Source organism: Martes martes (genome assembly GCF_963455335.1).
Source record: "Martes martes genome assembly, chromosome: 9".
In the NCBI taxonomy this organism is placed as follows: Eukaryota; Metazoa; Chordata; class Mammalia; order Carnivora; family Mustelidae; genus Martes; species Martes martes.
The window spans coordinates 61,814,546-61,830,511 of NC_137896.1; the positions used below are offsets into that span (position 1 = coordinate 61,814,546).

A 15,966-nucleotide genomic window follows, 5' to 3' on the forward strand; every position below is an offset into this window, starting at 1 on the left:
TCAGGGACTTTAATAAGCAAGTGTATGCTGAGACGGTCTAAAAGAAGTTAGACTGCAATTTCCCAAACCATGGGCTATAGAGTCCTTTAGGCTTAAGAGTTTCTAGAGGGATGAAGGTTCAGAGAAATACCCTTTGAGAAACAGTGTACCAAAGAGACTCTCAGGGACTGGGCCTTGCTTTACCACTGTACCTCCACACCTGGGACATGGGAAGAATTCAATCAAATATAATTAAAATAAAAATTTGCCAAATAAGCAAACGAAAAATTGTTGAATTCAAAGTGGAAGACTGTCATTGCAGTGACTGCAGAGGTGGGAGAATGCCAACGGGCAAGGGATCGTCTCTCCAAAATGGTGCCCTTTACTGTCTAAGCTCTAGAAAGGCACAGGGAGGAATTTTGGGTAAAGTTGCTTGTGCCTTCTCAAGAAGCTACAGACCCATAAGTCATCTTCAAAGACTTTAACTTTATTTTTACCCCAAAAAGAGGTAATAAAATAAGAGCTTCATGAAGAATGTTGGCATTTCTTTTCTTTACTAAGTTAAAAAAAATCACTTACAATACTCATAGGCCAGACTCCATAAGGCAGTTACAGATTATTTTCATTTCTTTACTGCCACCTTCTGGTTCTCAGGCTCCTACACAGTAAATTTAAAACGCCACCTTCTGTTCCTATTTTGCTTGGGCATTGTAAGCATTTGTCCACAGCCTTTGCCTCCTGGGACATTATACAAGTCAGAAGTGGTTAGGGTGGACGTCACGCTTTTTCATTTGACCTGAAGGCAACAGGGAACTTACTTAAGTGATTGGCCTAGTGATAGAAAATTAGGAGCAGAGCAAGGACTAACCATGCCTGTTGGTTTTTCCAAGGAGCAAATACTGGCTTTGTCCAGTTACCTCTGCAAAGAGTTCTACTGCCCTCTCATCCCTCCACAAGCACAACCTTGAATGGAAAATTCCATGCTCTTAAAAAAGACGATGCTGTTCAACACACCCTGATCTTCTCAAGGGTAAAATCCATTCTACTTTACAAGGCCTATGAGAAAATAATGTAGAGGGTCTACAATTGATTTTTTAAAAATCTGACATCAAGATGCCATCTCATTATACAGCACTACGCCAAGATGGCGGCCCACCATTTTCTTCTTAGTCATACCTTGGTCTGAAAGCAGCAATAGAGTTGGGTTAGGTATGGGTGTTTCCGTGCCAGCGCCAAAATCCTCTTCTCTGTCATCGTGCAGTCCACGTCATCATCCTGGAGGATGACATCCTTCTTTAAGACCTTCACAGCATATACTTCATCTTTGCCTTTCAGCTCTGCCAACATGACCTGCAATGGACCCAAACCACTGCCATCAATCTACACACACATGGAATCAAAAGTAAAAACACAAGTCAATACCAAAGGCTTTAAAAACTAACTTCTTTTTTTCTTTCATTTTGAACACTATAACAACATTAAAAAATGTTTAGAAAAACTACCCATTCTAATAGAGCTACTATAATTCATTTATTGATGTTTCATCTCTAGCATAGGGCCCATGCAAAGAAAAAAGTTCAACACACATCTGTGAAATAATTCTTCATATGCACATGCATCATACTTGCAATTACAGCACTGCACCAATAATATTTTTAACTGACATTAATAAGGATTTATCATCCACATTGTCATGATCATTATCAGGGTTGCCTATACTCAACTGAATTAAACATTTTACAATTTATTTAACCCTTTACCTTGTTTTAGATACTTAAGTGAAACCTAATTATTAAGTATCATAGGAATAAATCGGATTGAGCGTTTTTGTATATGCCATTTTTTTTCTTTTTCTTTTTTTTTTTTGGACCATATCCTCAAGCTAGAAAGTCTTAGAAGTAGATTATGAGGTTAAATATTTTGCACATTTCTTGAGTTTCAGAAAGGATGTACAAAATAATCTGCCACTGGGAATGTAGAGATGCTCTAGTTTCATGGCAATGTACCCACATTGGGGGCTTTCGCTTAAAAAGTGTTTTTGGGGGAAAAAAAAGTATTTATGCTCACGTAATGGGTATGAAATATAACCTCAACCCTGTTTTAAGTTGCAATGGAACTTTTTTTTTTTTTTTTGACAGACAGAGATCACAAGTAGGCAGAGAGACAGGCAGAGAGAGAGAGGGAAGCAGGCTCCCCGCTGAGCAGAGACCCAAGACCCCGAGACCATGACCCGAGCCAAAGGCAGAGACTTAACCCACTGAGCCACCCAGGTGCCCCGCAAAGGAACTTTTAAAAAAAATTTTCCTTAAATTGTTTTTGTGTGAACTGTCAGTTTTATATTCACGATAACTCTGTCTAGTTCTATGTATTGTCTCATACTATTTGCTCATGAATTTGTGCAAGTTTGGTATATAACGATACTAACACTTGACATTCTGCAAAGGTTTGTCTAAGCCTGTTTGATGATCTTCTGTTTGACAGCAAACAGGATCACCTGTCCTTACGCAGCTAAATCTGTCAGGTCTGCCTTCATGGTCCTGTAGCCTTCACACTCAGAATGTGATTCCTTCTCCAGAGAGCACATTCACAGTTCTCTGAGCTTCAAGTTTTCCTATCATTTGATATTTCTGCACTCATTTTTCTGCAATGTGACAAGTCTTCCTCCTTTTAAACAACCATCTCCTAAGCCCAGTATTTCAGGGTGAGCTGCCGCGCTCAAGAGCGGTAGGTAACTCAAAAGCTTCAAGAGGGAATTCAGGGCGCTTCCTGAGGAATGCTCGTCTCCCACATGTAAGGCAAAATCTTTAACGCTGACTCAGACGCTGCCTGTGATTCTTCTTAAAAAACAACCTAAATGGTCCACAGTCATCCAAGTTCGCATCCTGCCTGCACAGTAGGGCGACCTGGAAATTCTGAGCCTGCCCGTTTCCCTTGACTCTTGTTCAAAATTAAACCCACCCACCTCCCCCAGTTACGCCTGGACCAGGGCACTAGGGCCAGTTTCTTACTGACTCAGTCTCTGAAGAATGTGATTGCTTCAGCATCTGCATTGAAGTACGATCCTCTGGTTACCTTCCCAGTACAGCAATGTCAGGAGGAGATGGGGCAGGTGAGGGGCTGGGAGGCAGGCCCACGCCCTGAAGGCTTCCAGAGCCATTCCCTTCTGCAGAGCGGCTCTGCAGCTCAGGTCACTGGCTGATCTGTAGGCTGCTGCTTTCAAGAGCCCAGGACACATGAGGGCATGTGACTCGGGAGCCACCAGGCCCACAAGCTGGGCCTGGGCCCAAGAGCAGGGTGTGGAAAGGCGGCTTCCAGCGACTCCATCTGTGCGGAGCGTGAGGGAATGATCAGGGATCCCGGCTGAAGTGTTAGCCACAGTATCCTGGGCCCTCTGACCTCCTGTCTTCTTTCTAAAATGCACAAGGATTATCTCCCCCACGTCACTGAACCATCAGAACGGGGCCTGATTCCCCCAGAAGCTTCACTCGGCACACACACCCCGCACGGCTCGGCTCATCTCCGTGTGGGCCAGGAGAGGGAGAACGGTACCAAGGGCAAGATCCAAGCCAGGAGATGATTATTCTCATTCTCTTGCCACACACACAGGATAAACAGCCTTTAGTAAATGCCAGAAAAGTCAGTTAAATAGCATTTAACTTTCAAAATAATACATGCCCAGAGTTGCTCTGAGCCCGAAGTTCACGGAGGGCAGGGATTCCAGAGTTCATTTTCAAAGTCTTGGTCCTGAATTAAAGCCAGAATTTCAGATGCATCTCTGAAGGAGGGAAGAAATGCAGTGCTACCATGGCCGGTAGCGGAGATGCCAAGACACGTAAAGCAATTGAAATATTCCCAAGTGCTTTTTTTTTTTTTCCCTTACCCACGACCTCCCTTGATGCCTGTGGCCCCATTTGACAAATGAGAAAAACTGAGTCCCGGAGAAGCTAGGTGACTACTAGCTGGAAGTCCCACAGCTAACGAGAGGCAGATCCCCGGCTCCCACCTGCCTGGCCGCAGGCGGTTTCCATGCAAGAAGGAAGGAAGACGCGACAAGACCAGGCCGAAATGTTCACAGCCTCATCTTCCTTAGATGGGACAGATGAGGCAACGCCACGGGGCAGAGAGAGTCAGCGGGTGTACCCGCGCATGCCACAGACCTTGCCAAAGCTGCCTTTGCCCAGCACCTTGATGAAGGTGAACTCCTCCAGACCCAGGCGCTTGGCCTGGCCCTGCCGCACTTCGCCGTTCTCGCCGGGGCTCGCCAGCTGGCCGGCACCACCTGCTGCCCGGTGCTCCTCCCCTCGATTGTCAAAAGACAAGGCCTTCCGGATGTTGTTTTCAAGTTCTTTTATTTCTAGGGCCAAGGGAGACAAGACCTCGCATTAGTGCATACCTCAGGCTCCCTTCCCAGCAGGCCACGGCCCTCAGACCACCCTCCCCCCGCCCCCCACTGTGGGGTCTCAGCCCGCCAGCAGATGCAGCACGGCAGCCCTCCACGGGTTCCTTCACTTGCTCCCCACGCTTTCAGGGGCACCTAGCGCACAGCAGGGCCTAGGGGGGTGAAGAGGCCAAGGACACAGCTCCCCACGGCCAACACTTTCAGATTACGCAGAAACCCGGCCCTCTCTCTGCAAGCCCCCTCTGGCCAGTGGCCTGTTCTGTTATGCCAGGTGTAGTGCAGGAACCCCCACCTTCTCTGGGACCCTGCAGAGTCTCAAGGACAACAGGCTCCCTTCAAACTCCCTCTGAAGATAAGAGCAATGACCGATAGAGAATTGTCATCGCAGTAATCACAGGTGGTACAGCTGTACCAGAAGCTAGGACTGGGAGGCCCTGGACTTGTAAAGGACTTTACTTGGTCTCACTGGTGCGTTTACTCTACTGCCCATCTCCCACAAGGGTATTCAACCAAATGAGCCACGGGCTTCTCGTTACCTGAAGAATCGCTGTCTGAGAATGACGCATTGCAAATTTATCTCAGATGGGGTAGGGATTGGTCAGTACAGTTTCACAACCACGGGGCAGTCTTGTGCCCCTGCAGAGCACGTGATCTGAACTACCCTGCCGTGATAACACTGGATGACCCTTTGACCTTTCCTGTTTGAGCAAGCTTTATTGTTAGCTGTTCATTCACCAAGACACACACACCTCTCAGTGCAGAACTGGGCACCACAAGCACAATCTGATTTTAAGGGATGCTCGCAAAAAACTGGAAGACGGAAGGGGAATGCAGACTATTAACCCTTGGGAATCAGAATGAGGCTTGAAGACCCGGTGTTGCTTGACAGAAAGAGATCTTCAGCTTCCCTGCATAAGGATGGAGGCCCATGAGAGTTTGCTCAAGAATCTGGATCTTTCTTAGATCTGCTGGTGTGGAGGGAGCGGGGAGGAGCACAGCTGGCTCCCGAGTCTCAGGCTCTCCCTTGCCAAATCAGCCACTTCCTAGCACTTTTTCCTTAGGAAGTATAACTTCTAGTCTCAGCAAACAGCTAAAGGTCTCAGTTTCCAAGGCAAACTATGAAACGGATTTTGGAAAACAGAACTTGGGTGTTTAAGGATTCCAAAGCTTGCAGAAAATGTCATTACAATGGAAGGAAGAGAAACTGTGTTATCTCTGTCCTGCAGTGATACCATGTCTTGCTAAGAGGGTCTTTGCATCCATCGGTGCCCACGCTCTGTCCTGAGCAGAGACAGGCACAGGCACTATAATCCGCCAGGTCTGGGAGCAGCCAGGCCTTGAAATGACGCTCCCCGTCACTCGTCCTGGGGACAGAAATGCTGTCTCCTTGAAGCTCTCAAAGGAGGTCTCAGCACTCAAAAGGGACACATGAAAACACCCACATGGGCTGCAGGATAATACCTACTAGTTTGAAGGTCCCAGTGGACCACTGGATTACTTATGAAGGGATCAAATCTTTTTTGGAATGAAGCAGAGTGTAAAGATGCAGGAAGCTAATCAGAGCAGCAAGAAGAGGGACTCAGACCCATTGCTTTGTGGCCTCAGGATGGGCACACACACTCTGCAGCTGTTTTGTTTACTCCTGGCTAAGCCGAGGTGGGTCACAGCAATGACCCTCAGGGAGGGTTTGATGGCACAGATTCTGAGATGGGGGTTCCAAAACCAGGAGGGGTATGATCTTGCCCTTACCACAGACTTAGTTCCAGACCTTTGGACAGAACTTTTTCACTTTCTGATCTTTACTTCCCAGCCTGTGACATGGGGACAGGGACAAGGATGAGACACCACAGAGTCCGTGTGAGCGTAAGATTAAGATAATGAACGCAAAGAGGGCTACAGAAAATCAAGGCCCACGTGTCACGCAATGATGATTACTCTTGCTCTGCAGAAGCATTAATCCCTTTCCGGGGATATCTGGACCCCAAAAGGGAAAGTTTGAAACCTGTTAGTTTCCCCTCAGCATTTTGGGATGCCTGCAGCATTCAGAAACTTCAACTACGTTAAACATATTCTTTTTTTTTTTTTTAAGATTTTATTTATTTATTTGACAGAGAGATCACAACTAGGTAGAGAGGCAGGCAAGAATGAGGAGGAAGCAGGCTCCCTCCCTGCTGAGCAGAGAGCCTGATGCGGGGCTTGATTCCAGGACCCTGGTATCATGACCTGAGCTGAAGGCAGAGGCTTTAACCCACTGAGCCACCCACGTGCCCCCGTTAAGCATATTCTTATGAGGAAAAAGGAAACCTGAGCTTTAGGAAGGGGTTGGGCCTAGAGCTGGCTTCCTCCCTCCTCTCACTCTGTTCTTGGCTCCATCCACAGGCCACAGCAGAGGTGGCCCCTCTCCTCTAACTCTTGCCCTGCTCTCGGGTTTTAGGGGTGATGATCAGAGTCAGGATGGAGGGAAGTGGCACTCAGCTCAGTGGCATGGTGGGTAGAAGGACAGGTCTGGGAGCAGGCCCCGGGGCACCTTTCTACACCTGGAACCCTGGAAGGAGGTGAGGGTAAAGAAAGAGCTAGAACATCACGTGCTCTTTCTCTCTTACCCTGGCCTGGATAGGGTTTAAGGCAAGCACAGCAGTTCAAAGTGCCTGTCCCTCAAGACAGCCTTACAGAGAGAAAGACCAGCTAAAGAGTCAGTAGGGAGAGGGTGTATGAAGGCCTTCCTGGGCCGCCATTCCAGCTAACTAGGGCAGAACAAGGGTGGAGAGGCCTCAGGCTCCTCGGTCCTTCCGATGACATTACTCAAGAGGTTGACAGGGCCAATCTGAGGGCCTCACCCTGGTCACAAGGGGAGGTGGGTGCTGACTTGGATCGATCTTCCTCCGACGGTGAGCTTCCAGAAGTGGGCTGCGGGGACTCGGCGCCAGCAATGAGCTAGAAAGAAGGAGAGAAAGAGGGGAGACGTGAGAAGGGAGGGTGGGAGCTGCCCCGAGGTCAGAGGCGTGGAGGTGCTGTAGGAAGCCCGGTGCCCAGCAGCGCTTGCAGAACTGACATTCTGGAAGCAGACTCAGGTTTCATTTGACAGTGAAAGGGAAGACAAAAGTCTGCGCCAGGCCATGTATGCAAGTGTTGGGTCACTCCACTGTACACCATAATCTAATATCACACTGTATGTTAACTAACTGGGCTCAAAATCAAAACTTAAAAAAGAGAGAGGCTGCTGTTTGTTCAGTTTTCATTCTACCCAAGCACACCTGTCCCCCTTCCATCAGAACCTCCCTTGCCTATGCAAGCCACGCAAGTTACTGCACCCAAAGCAATCTGATGTTTGCCTCTAACCTCTGTTGGGCACTTATCCATTGTCTTGTTCAGCTGTATTTAGCTAATGGTCTCTGCATGTGGATACTGTGTGGGACGCTTTGCTCAGGCAGACCACAGGCCCTGGTCTGTGAGGTAAGACCCCACCCGGTGTTTGTGCTGCTCCTGGCACCCTGCACAGAAAGATACCTATAGGAGAAGCTCAATAAATATTTTTAGATGCGTCGATATTGGTTGGCAAATTTTAACACAGCACCCTCCAGTGAAGTCTAGTGAGATGCTGACACACCATGTTAAGTTCCATTAAAGTCAGAGGTTTGGACTAAGCAGTCACACTCAGTTTTGCCCTGTTTCACTCTTGCTCTCCCAGCCAGCTGCACGTGTCCTCTCTGCACATTGGCCACTTGCAAGGGCCAACGTGAAGACAAGCAGCGCTCTGGCAAGCCTGACATTCTTGCCAAGAAGCCCTTTTAGCTTCTGACCAAGGCTACTTCTCTCCCTTCCTCTCACATGGAGTTGAGCTACTACTTGGTCACGTGGTTTTTTCCAGCTTTTGCACCAGAAGCAATCCAGCAATAAAAATTTCAGAACCCTCTGGTCTTTACCTCTCGTCCTGAATTTCTCCATGTTGGCTTCTTACCACGAGGATCCCCCCAATCTAAGACAGACGATGCCTGGTTATTGGCATCATGGCCCGTGTAAACAGCGGGGGAGAAAGCAGATGTGTACTGTGTTTTCTCTTAAATGTTTCATGACAATTAATTATGATTCTGTCTCAATTTCCTTCTAGCAAGGAGAAAAGCCATTATCTCCCGTGAAGGGCTCTCCCTAGAGCTCATCAATGTTTGTGTCCGGCATTGTCATGACAGGGTGTTTGCTTAACCTGCCTCTTCGGTGAGGGCCTAGCATTCTTGGGTGCTGACATTTTGTTTGCAGCTGCGATGTCTGGGGTCAATAACCAAAGCCCCGTTTCCACTAGTGGGATTTATAGAGCTAAGAGCCACCAGAAGCACAAAATCTCATAGCTAAGCAACCAGGGAGAAGAGGATTCTTTTTTCCCAACCCTTGCAAATCAGCTTTGTTTATTGGGCAGGTAGAGAGGGAGTTGTTTAAGAAGATGGAAAGAATCCAGACCTCTCCATTCGAGGGAAAGGGCTTTTCTGAGATGCACCAGGGAAAAGGCATAGGCAGTTTCTAAAAGGAGAAGGGAGACACAGAGCCCTTCTAAAGGTATTTCAGGGCAGAATTTAGGGAGAACATTTAAAGAGTCAAATTGTAGAGCACCCTGAAATAGATTTGCTTTTCTGGTAAGTGCTTGAGAATGCTTGATACTAGGTAATGAGGATCACTGCCTGCCCCCCACCCCCATCAGGATTTCTTGCCCAGTAAACATGGTTCTGATTTTCTCATAACTTACTCTTTTAAAGACATAAATTTTCTGGGCTGGAAGCCAAGGCCAGGAAGGACCTTCAAAAGAAATGCTATGGATGCCTTGAGCTCTGTGTACATCTGTGGGCCCTGACTTACCAAAAGAGCATCTCAACAAATGGATCTCTACTGACATTCAGAATGTCACATGGATAGAGACAGGGGGCTTTGGTCTCCAAAAGAAAGGCCCAGATGTTTCATGTGGTGGGCATTAACAGTATCCCTTGGACAGCACTACCACAAATCTTCTTGGCCTGCTCTCTAGAAAAGAATGTGGTCCCAGCTCTTCATCCATGTATCCTCATTACCGTGACACTAGGGGCAAAGTTCAAACACTGAAATTGCTTTCATGGCAGTCCTGGAGGCAGATAAGCCTACTTCCTTGTCTAGTATTGTGCTTTTTCTAGAGGGAATTCCAAAGTCCTCATCTCCAAGATGAGATGAGTCAGTAGGGTGAGGAACAGAATACTTGAGACTTGCTTCATTTTTCCTCCACTTGTAGAACTGAAGGAGACTTTAACGCCACCTGCCCGACCATTTTTTTAATTCCCTTTCAGCTCATGCTGTGTCTCAAACCCAAGGATCTTGGAACCTCACTCTGGGGAGGGGGAGGGGTGCTCTCAGGAAGCCAGCACAGGGATGGTGGCCTCCAAAGAGCTCCAGAAACACCTCCAAATAGCCAGTTACCTTTTTTCTCCTCTGGCCGCTGTTGGTGATTTTGTCTGGAGTGACGCCTAGGTCAGCCAGGACTTTGGCAATTCCTCTGGCATCCACCCCACAGTTGGGGGCCACGTTGGTCTCACAGCGTCGGTGAACGTTCATCTTGCAGACTGTAAGGAGACATGGAGAGGAGACTTCCAACGTTTATGACCTAAAACGTTACCTTGTTGTTGCTGTTGTTGTTTTCTGATTGCAAAAGTAATACATATTCATTTGATAGAATTTGGAAAAACGCAGAAAGACAAAAAGAGAAAAATAAAAATCACCCGTCATCTCATCACAGAGAACTAAAACAGCATCCATCAAAACACCATACAGAGATAAAACACCATACAGACTGTTTATGGATAAATATCATATTCTAGTTCCTTCTAGGAATCAGAACATGGACCATAAGAGAATTTAACCGGTTTATTTGGAGAACATTCATTTGGATTCTGGGCCCAAATGCGTTGCATATATACAGTGTGCTCTACTACTTTGCTAAAATGTGGGACTATTACCAGGAGGAAAGTGCCCACAGCCGAGCCTACTGAGATACTCATCTGAACATGAGGACATTGAACAAGGTGACCTCCAAGCCTCCTTTCAAATCTAATATCCAGATTTAAAGGAAAAAAACTGTGCCTGAAAGTCTTTTTTTGCCCACATCATTTAGTTGTCGGTGTAGGACATCAAAAGTGAAGACATCAACTGTTCTGGTTTCCAGTCTAACATGTAAGGCACTGAGACAATGTCGCTGGGTCCTAACAAAAATCAATAATGCTTCCCAGATCTACTAGAGGAGTAAGGTTACAGGGCACACTGCTGCCCCCAACACGAATGAGACAGATGGGCAGCTACTATGAACCACAACTTGCTGGGCAGAAACTCCCCAGCAACAACATCTGTGGGAACAGGGCCGGCTCAGGGAGAGCGGATCTGAAGCTGGCCAAGTGCTGGAGTCTCAGAGTGGACAAGGCTGAGTCCAAGCTCTGGGCATACCCAGTCACAGGGGCCTCCCACACGTGTGTCAGTTTTGCTTCTCCGAGTCTGACATCCAACACAGGGGGGAAAATTCCCTTATGCTTCTGCCAGGGGGAGGGGAAAAGGAACCATTTTGAAATAAACCAGAATACTCTGCCTTTTTTTTTTTTTTAAGATTATTTATTTATTTATTTGACAGACAGAGATCACAGGCAGGTGGAGAGGCAGGCAGAGAGAGAGAGAGAGGTGGGGAAGCAGGCTCCCTGCCGAGCAGAGAGCCCAATATGGGGCTCGATCCCTGAACCCCAGGATCATGACCTGAGCCGAAGGCAGAGGCTTTAACCCACTGAGCCACCCAGGTGCCCCCAGAATACTCTGCTCTCAACAAGGCCTGCTTTTAGGAGAAACTATTTCACCACAGCCTAAACTATAGTAGTTTTATCAGATCCTACTTCACCTGGGGGGAGGAAAATACCCTACTCTAGCCTGTTTAGTGTCCCATGTGGGAGAAGGGAAATACCCACCCCAGCTCCTTATAGCCTTTCATGTGGAAGAGAATATCCAACTCCAGCCCACGCCAGCTGTCCTGCCCCACCTCAGGGGGGAGGAAAAAGCCCCTTGTGAGTCACTTACAAAGGTTATAGTTCAGAGGCACAGGTTCACGGAAAGACTGAGATCTAATCATAGGACTGGAGAATGTTTCCCCTCCCCCACACCCTCACTATCACATTACTAAAGTCCTATTTACTGCATAGTAAATAGTTCCTTTCACCCAGCACATCATGTCCAGCTATCAGGAAAACATTAAAAGGCATTCTAAAAGGCAAACACACAGCAGGGCAGGAATGTTGGAATTATCAGATTGGGAATTTATTTATGTATTTATTTTTATTGTTTTTTAAAAAGATTTTATTTATTTATTTTAGAGAGAAAAAGAGAGTGGGCAGAGGGGGAGGGACAGGGACAGGGACAGGTAGGCTCTGCACTGAGCACAGAGCTCAATGTGGGGCTCCATCTTACAATCCTGAGATCACGACCTGAGCTGAAACCAAGAGTCAGATGCTCAACCGACTGAGCCACCCAGATGCCCCTCAGACCGGGAATTTAAAACAGTTTTGATTCCTATACTAAGGGCTCTCATCAATAAAGTAGATACCACGTAAGAAAAAATGGGCAATGTGAGCAGAGAGATGGAAACTCTAAGAAAGAATCAAAAGGAAATTCCAGAGATCAAAAACACTGTAAGAGAAAACAAGAATGTCATGGCTTGTCTCACTGGTAGAATGACACAGGTGAGGAAATAATCTCTGAGTTTGAGGATAGATCAACAGAAACTCCCAAAAGAGAAGCAAAGAGAAAAAAAACACTAAAGAAAAGAAACAGACTATCTAAGAACTGTGGGGCTATATAAGGTATAATGTGTATAATGGAGACACCAGATGAAGAAGACAGAGATAAACAGAAGAAATACTTGAAACAAAAATGACTGAGAATATCCCCAAATTAATGTCAGACACCAAACCACATATCCAGGAAACTCAGAGAATACCAAGCAGGATATATGATAAAAACAAAACACAGTAACAAACTTCACCTAAGCCTGTCACATACAAACTTCAGAAAATCAAAGATAAAGGAAAGTAATCTTGAAAAGCCAGAAGGAAATTACACTTGACCTACAGAGAAGCAAAGATAAGAACTGCATCTGACTTATCCCCAGAAACCAGGCAAACAAGAAGGTAACAGAGTGAAATATACAAGATATTGAGAACCCCCCCCCACCAATGTAGAATTCTGTACCCTATGAAATTATTCTTCAAAAGTGAGGGAGAGGGGTGCCTGGGTGGCTCAGTGGGTTAAAGCCTCTGCCTTCAGCTCGGGTCATGGTCTCAGGGTCCTGGGATCCAGCCCCGCGTCGGGCTCTCTGCTCGGCAGGGGGCCTGCTTCCCCCCTCTCTCTCTGCCTGCCTCTCTGCCTATTTGTGATCTCTCTGAATAAAATCTTTAAAAAAAAAAGTGAGGGAGAAATAAAGACTTCCTTTAGATAAATAAAAATTGAGAAAATTCACTGACAGTAAAAAGAAACTCTTCAGGGAGAAGGAAAACTATCAGCCAGAAACTCAGATCTACATAAAGAAAGACTATAGGACAAGGAATAACAACTTTTATCTTCCTTCTTCTTCACTGATCTCACAAATAAGTTTCTCAAAATAATAGCAACTAATATATCCAATTATGTATACTTATATGTATATAAATATGGGTGATTATGTGTAAGTGAAAATGACAGCACTGATACAAGGAATGGGAGGGAGAAATTATGATCATTTTGTTATTATAATGTATTTGCATTAATTATGGAGCATTAGAATGTTATTTGAAAGTGGATCTGGATTTGTTGCAAATGTGTACAACAAACTCTGGGGCAACCACAAACATCAGTAAAAAAAGAAAAGTAACTGATATGTTAAAAAAAGGAGAGAAAATGGAATCATATGAAATAGTCAACTGAAAACACAAAAAGCAGAGGAAAGTGGAAAATAATAATAAGAACAAAGAACAAGGACATCAAATGGAAAACAGGAGCAAAAATAGTAGTTATTATATCAATAATCACTTTAAAAGTCGACAGTCTAAATACAGTTGACCTTTGAACAAGACAGCAATTAGGGGTGTTGATCCCCTGCACTGTTGAAAATACAAATATAACATTTGACTGCCTCAAAACCACTCCCGCTAACTGTTAATAACCTTCTGCTGACTGGATGTCTTACAGATAATATAAACAGTTGATGAAACATACTCTGTATGTAATACGAACTGTATACTATATTCTTTCAACAAAGCTAGAGAGAAGAAAATGCTACTAAGAAAATAATAAGGAAAGTAAATTTACAGTACTGTAAAAAAAAAAAAAAAAACCCACATATAAGTGGACCCATGCAGTTCAAACCTGTGTTGTTCAAGGGTCTACTATAGGCCAATTAAAAGAGATTGTCAGAGTGGATCAAAAAACAGGACCCAAATATATTTAATCTATAAAAAACATACTTTAAATATAAGACACATAGAGATCAAAGGCATGGAGAAAGATATACTGTCCTAACACTAATAAAAAGAAGGCAGGAGTAGCTATATTAATATGGACAGAGCAGATTTCAGAGCAAGGAAAGTTATCAGGAATAGCAAAGGGGTCAATTCTCAAAGAAGACATTGAATCTTTAATGTGTATACACCTAACAGCAGAGTATCAAAATATGTGAGGCAAAAACAGAACTGCAAGGAGAAATAGATGAATCCACTGTTATGGTTAGAGACATCAACAATTCTCTATCAGAAATGAACAGATCCAGAAGGCAGAAAATCAGTAAAGGCATAGCTGAAGTCAATAGCACTATCAGTTAACTGAATAAAATTGATTACTATGTCTAGCAACTACCTCATCCAACGACAGCAGAATACACATACTTCTCAAGCTCACATGCGATACTTACCAAAACAGACCACATTCTGAGCCATAAAACAAACCTTACCAAACGTAAAAGAATTTTTAAAAAATCATACGATGTCTGCTCTCAGACCACACTGGAATTAAATTAGAAATCAAAACCAAAAAAATGATTGGAAAACCCTCAAATGGTTGGAAATTAAATAATACACTGCTAAATAACACATGGGTAAAAGAAGAAATCCTAAAAGAAATTTCAAAATATTTTGAACTGATTGAAAATAAAAACACAACTTCTCATAATTAGCAGGATACAGGAAAACCATTCTTGAAAGGCACAATCTACCAAAACTCACAAAAGAAATAGATAATGTACAAGGTCAATGTGTATTAAAGCAATCAAGTCAATAATTAATAACTTTCCAACACCAGCAGACAACACCAATCCCAGATGGGTTGACTGGTGAATTTTACCAAACATTTAAATTAGAAATTATATCAATTCTCTATAATATCTTCTAGAAGATGAAAACAGAAAGGACATTACAAGAAAAGACAACTACAGCTCAATATCTCTCATGAATATAAATGTAAAAATCCTCAACAACAGACCAGCAAATTGAATCCAACACTGCATAAAAAGAAATATAAGTCATAAACAAGTAAAATTTATCTCAGGTATGTAAAACGAGTTCAACATTTGAAAACCAATTAATGTAATCCTTCACATCAACAGGCTAAAGAAGAAAAATTACATAATCCTATAGATAGATGCAGAAAACACATTTGGCAAAATCCAACACCCACTCATGATCAAATCTTTTAGCAGCCAAAATATACAGAAGAACTTCTTCAACTTAATAAAGAACATCTACAATAAATCTACAACTACTATTACGCTTACTGATGAAAAACTAGAAGCTTTCTAGTTTTAAGTACAAGGAAAGGCTCTCCCCCCTCTCACTATCCCTTCTCAATATTTTATTGGAAGTACTAGATTATACAATAAGACAAGAAAAGGAAATAAGAGGTATAATGATTGGAAATAAAACTGCCTTTATTCACAGATGACCCAGTTGTCTATATAGAAAACAAAGAACTGACAAAAATCTGAAACCAGCAAGTGATTATAGCAAGGTTGCTAGATACAAGGCTAATATACAAAACTCAATCATGTTCATGTATACCACCAATGAACAACTGGAATTTGAAATTTAAAACATGATGATATTTATATTAGCACCTAAGAACCTGAAATACTTAGGTCTGAATCTAACAAAATATGTACAAAGTCTATATGAGTAAAACTGTGATGAAAGAAATCAGAAAAGATCTAAATGAATGGAGAGATATTCCATATTCATGGGTAGGAAGTCTCGGTGTTGTTAGGATGTCCACTCTTCTCAAGGTATTCTCAATCAAAATCCCAGAAAGTTATTTTGTGGATAATGATAAAAGGAATCCAAAGTTTACATGGAGAGGCAAAGACCCAGAAGAGCAAACACAATATTGTAAAGAGCAAAGTTGGAAGACTGAGACTACCTGACTTCAAGACCTACTCTAAAGGTATAATAATTAAGACAGTGTGTATTGGTGAAAGAGTAGACAAGTAGATCAGTGGAACAGAATAGGGAACCAAAAAGAGATCCCCATAATTATACAACCCCTCTTTAACAGAGGAGCAAAGGCAATACAATGGAGCAAAGATA

The 15,966-nt window shown here is 44.0% G+C and overlaps 1 protein-coding gene across 1 annotated transcript in view; it reads right to left on the reverse strand.

Moving 5' to 3' along the window:
* The window catches only part of PRKCE (protein kinase C epsilon), a gene marked incomplete at its 3' end in the record, with an annotated part of 480,419 nt that overhangs the window by 141,536 nt on the left and 322,917 nt on the right, over positions 1-15,966 (reverse strand). Inside the window, exons 7-10 of the mRNA XM_080814806.1 lie at positions 9,812-9,954; positions 7,216-7,312; positions 4,137-4,333; positions 1,156-1,329 (exon numbers count right to left, since the gene is read on the reverse strand). Coding sequence (XP_080670932.1) covers positions 1,156-1,329; positions 4,137-4,333; positions 7,216-7,312; positions 9,812-9,954 — 611 coding nt within the window. The remainder of the gene's footprint in view (positions 1-1,155; positions 1,330-4,136; positions 4,334-7,215; positions 7,313-9,811; positions 9,955-15,966) is intronic.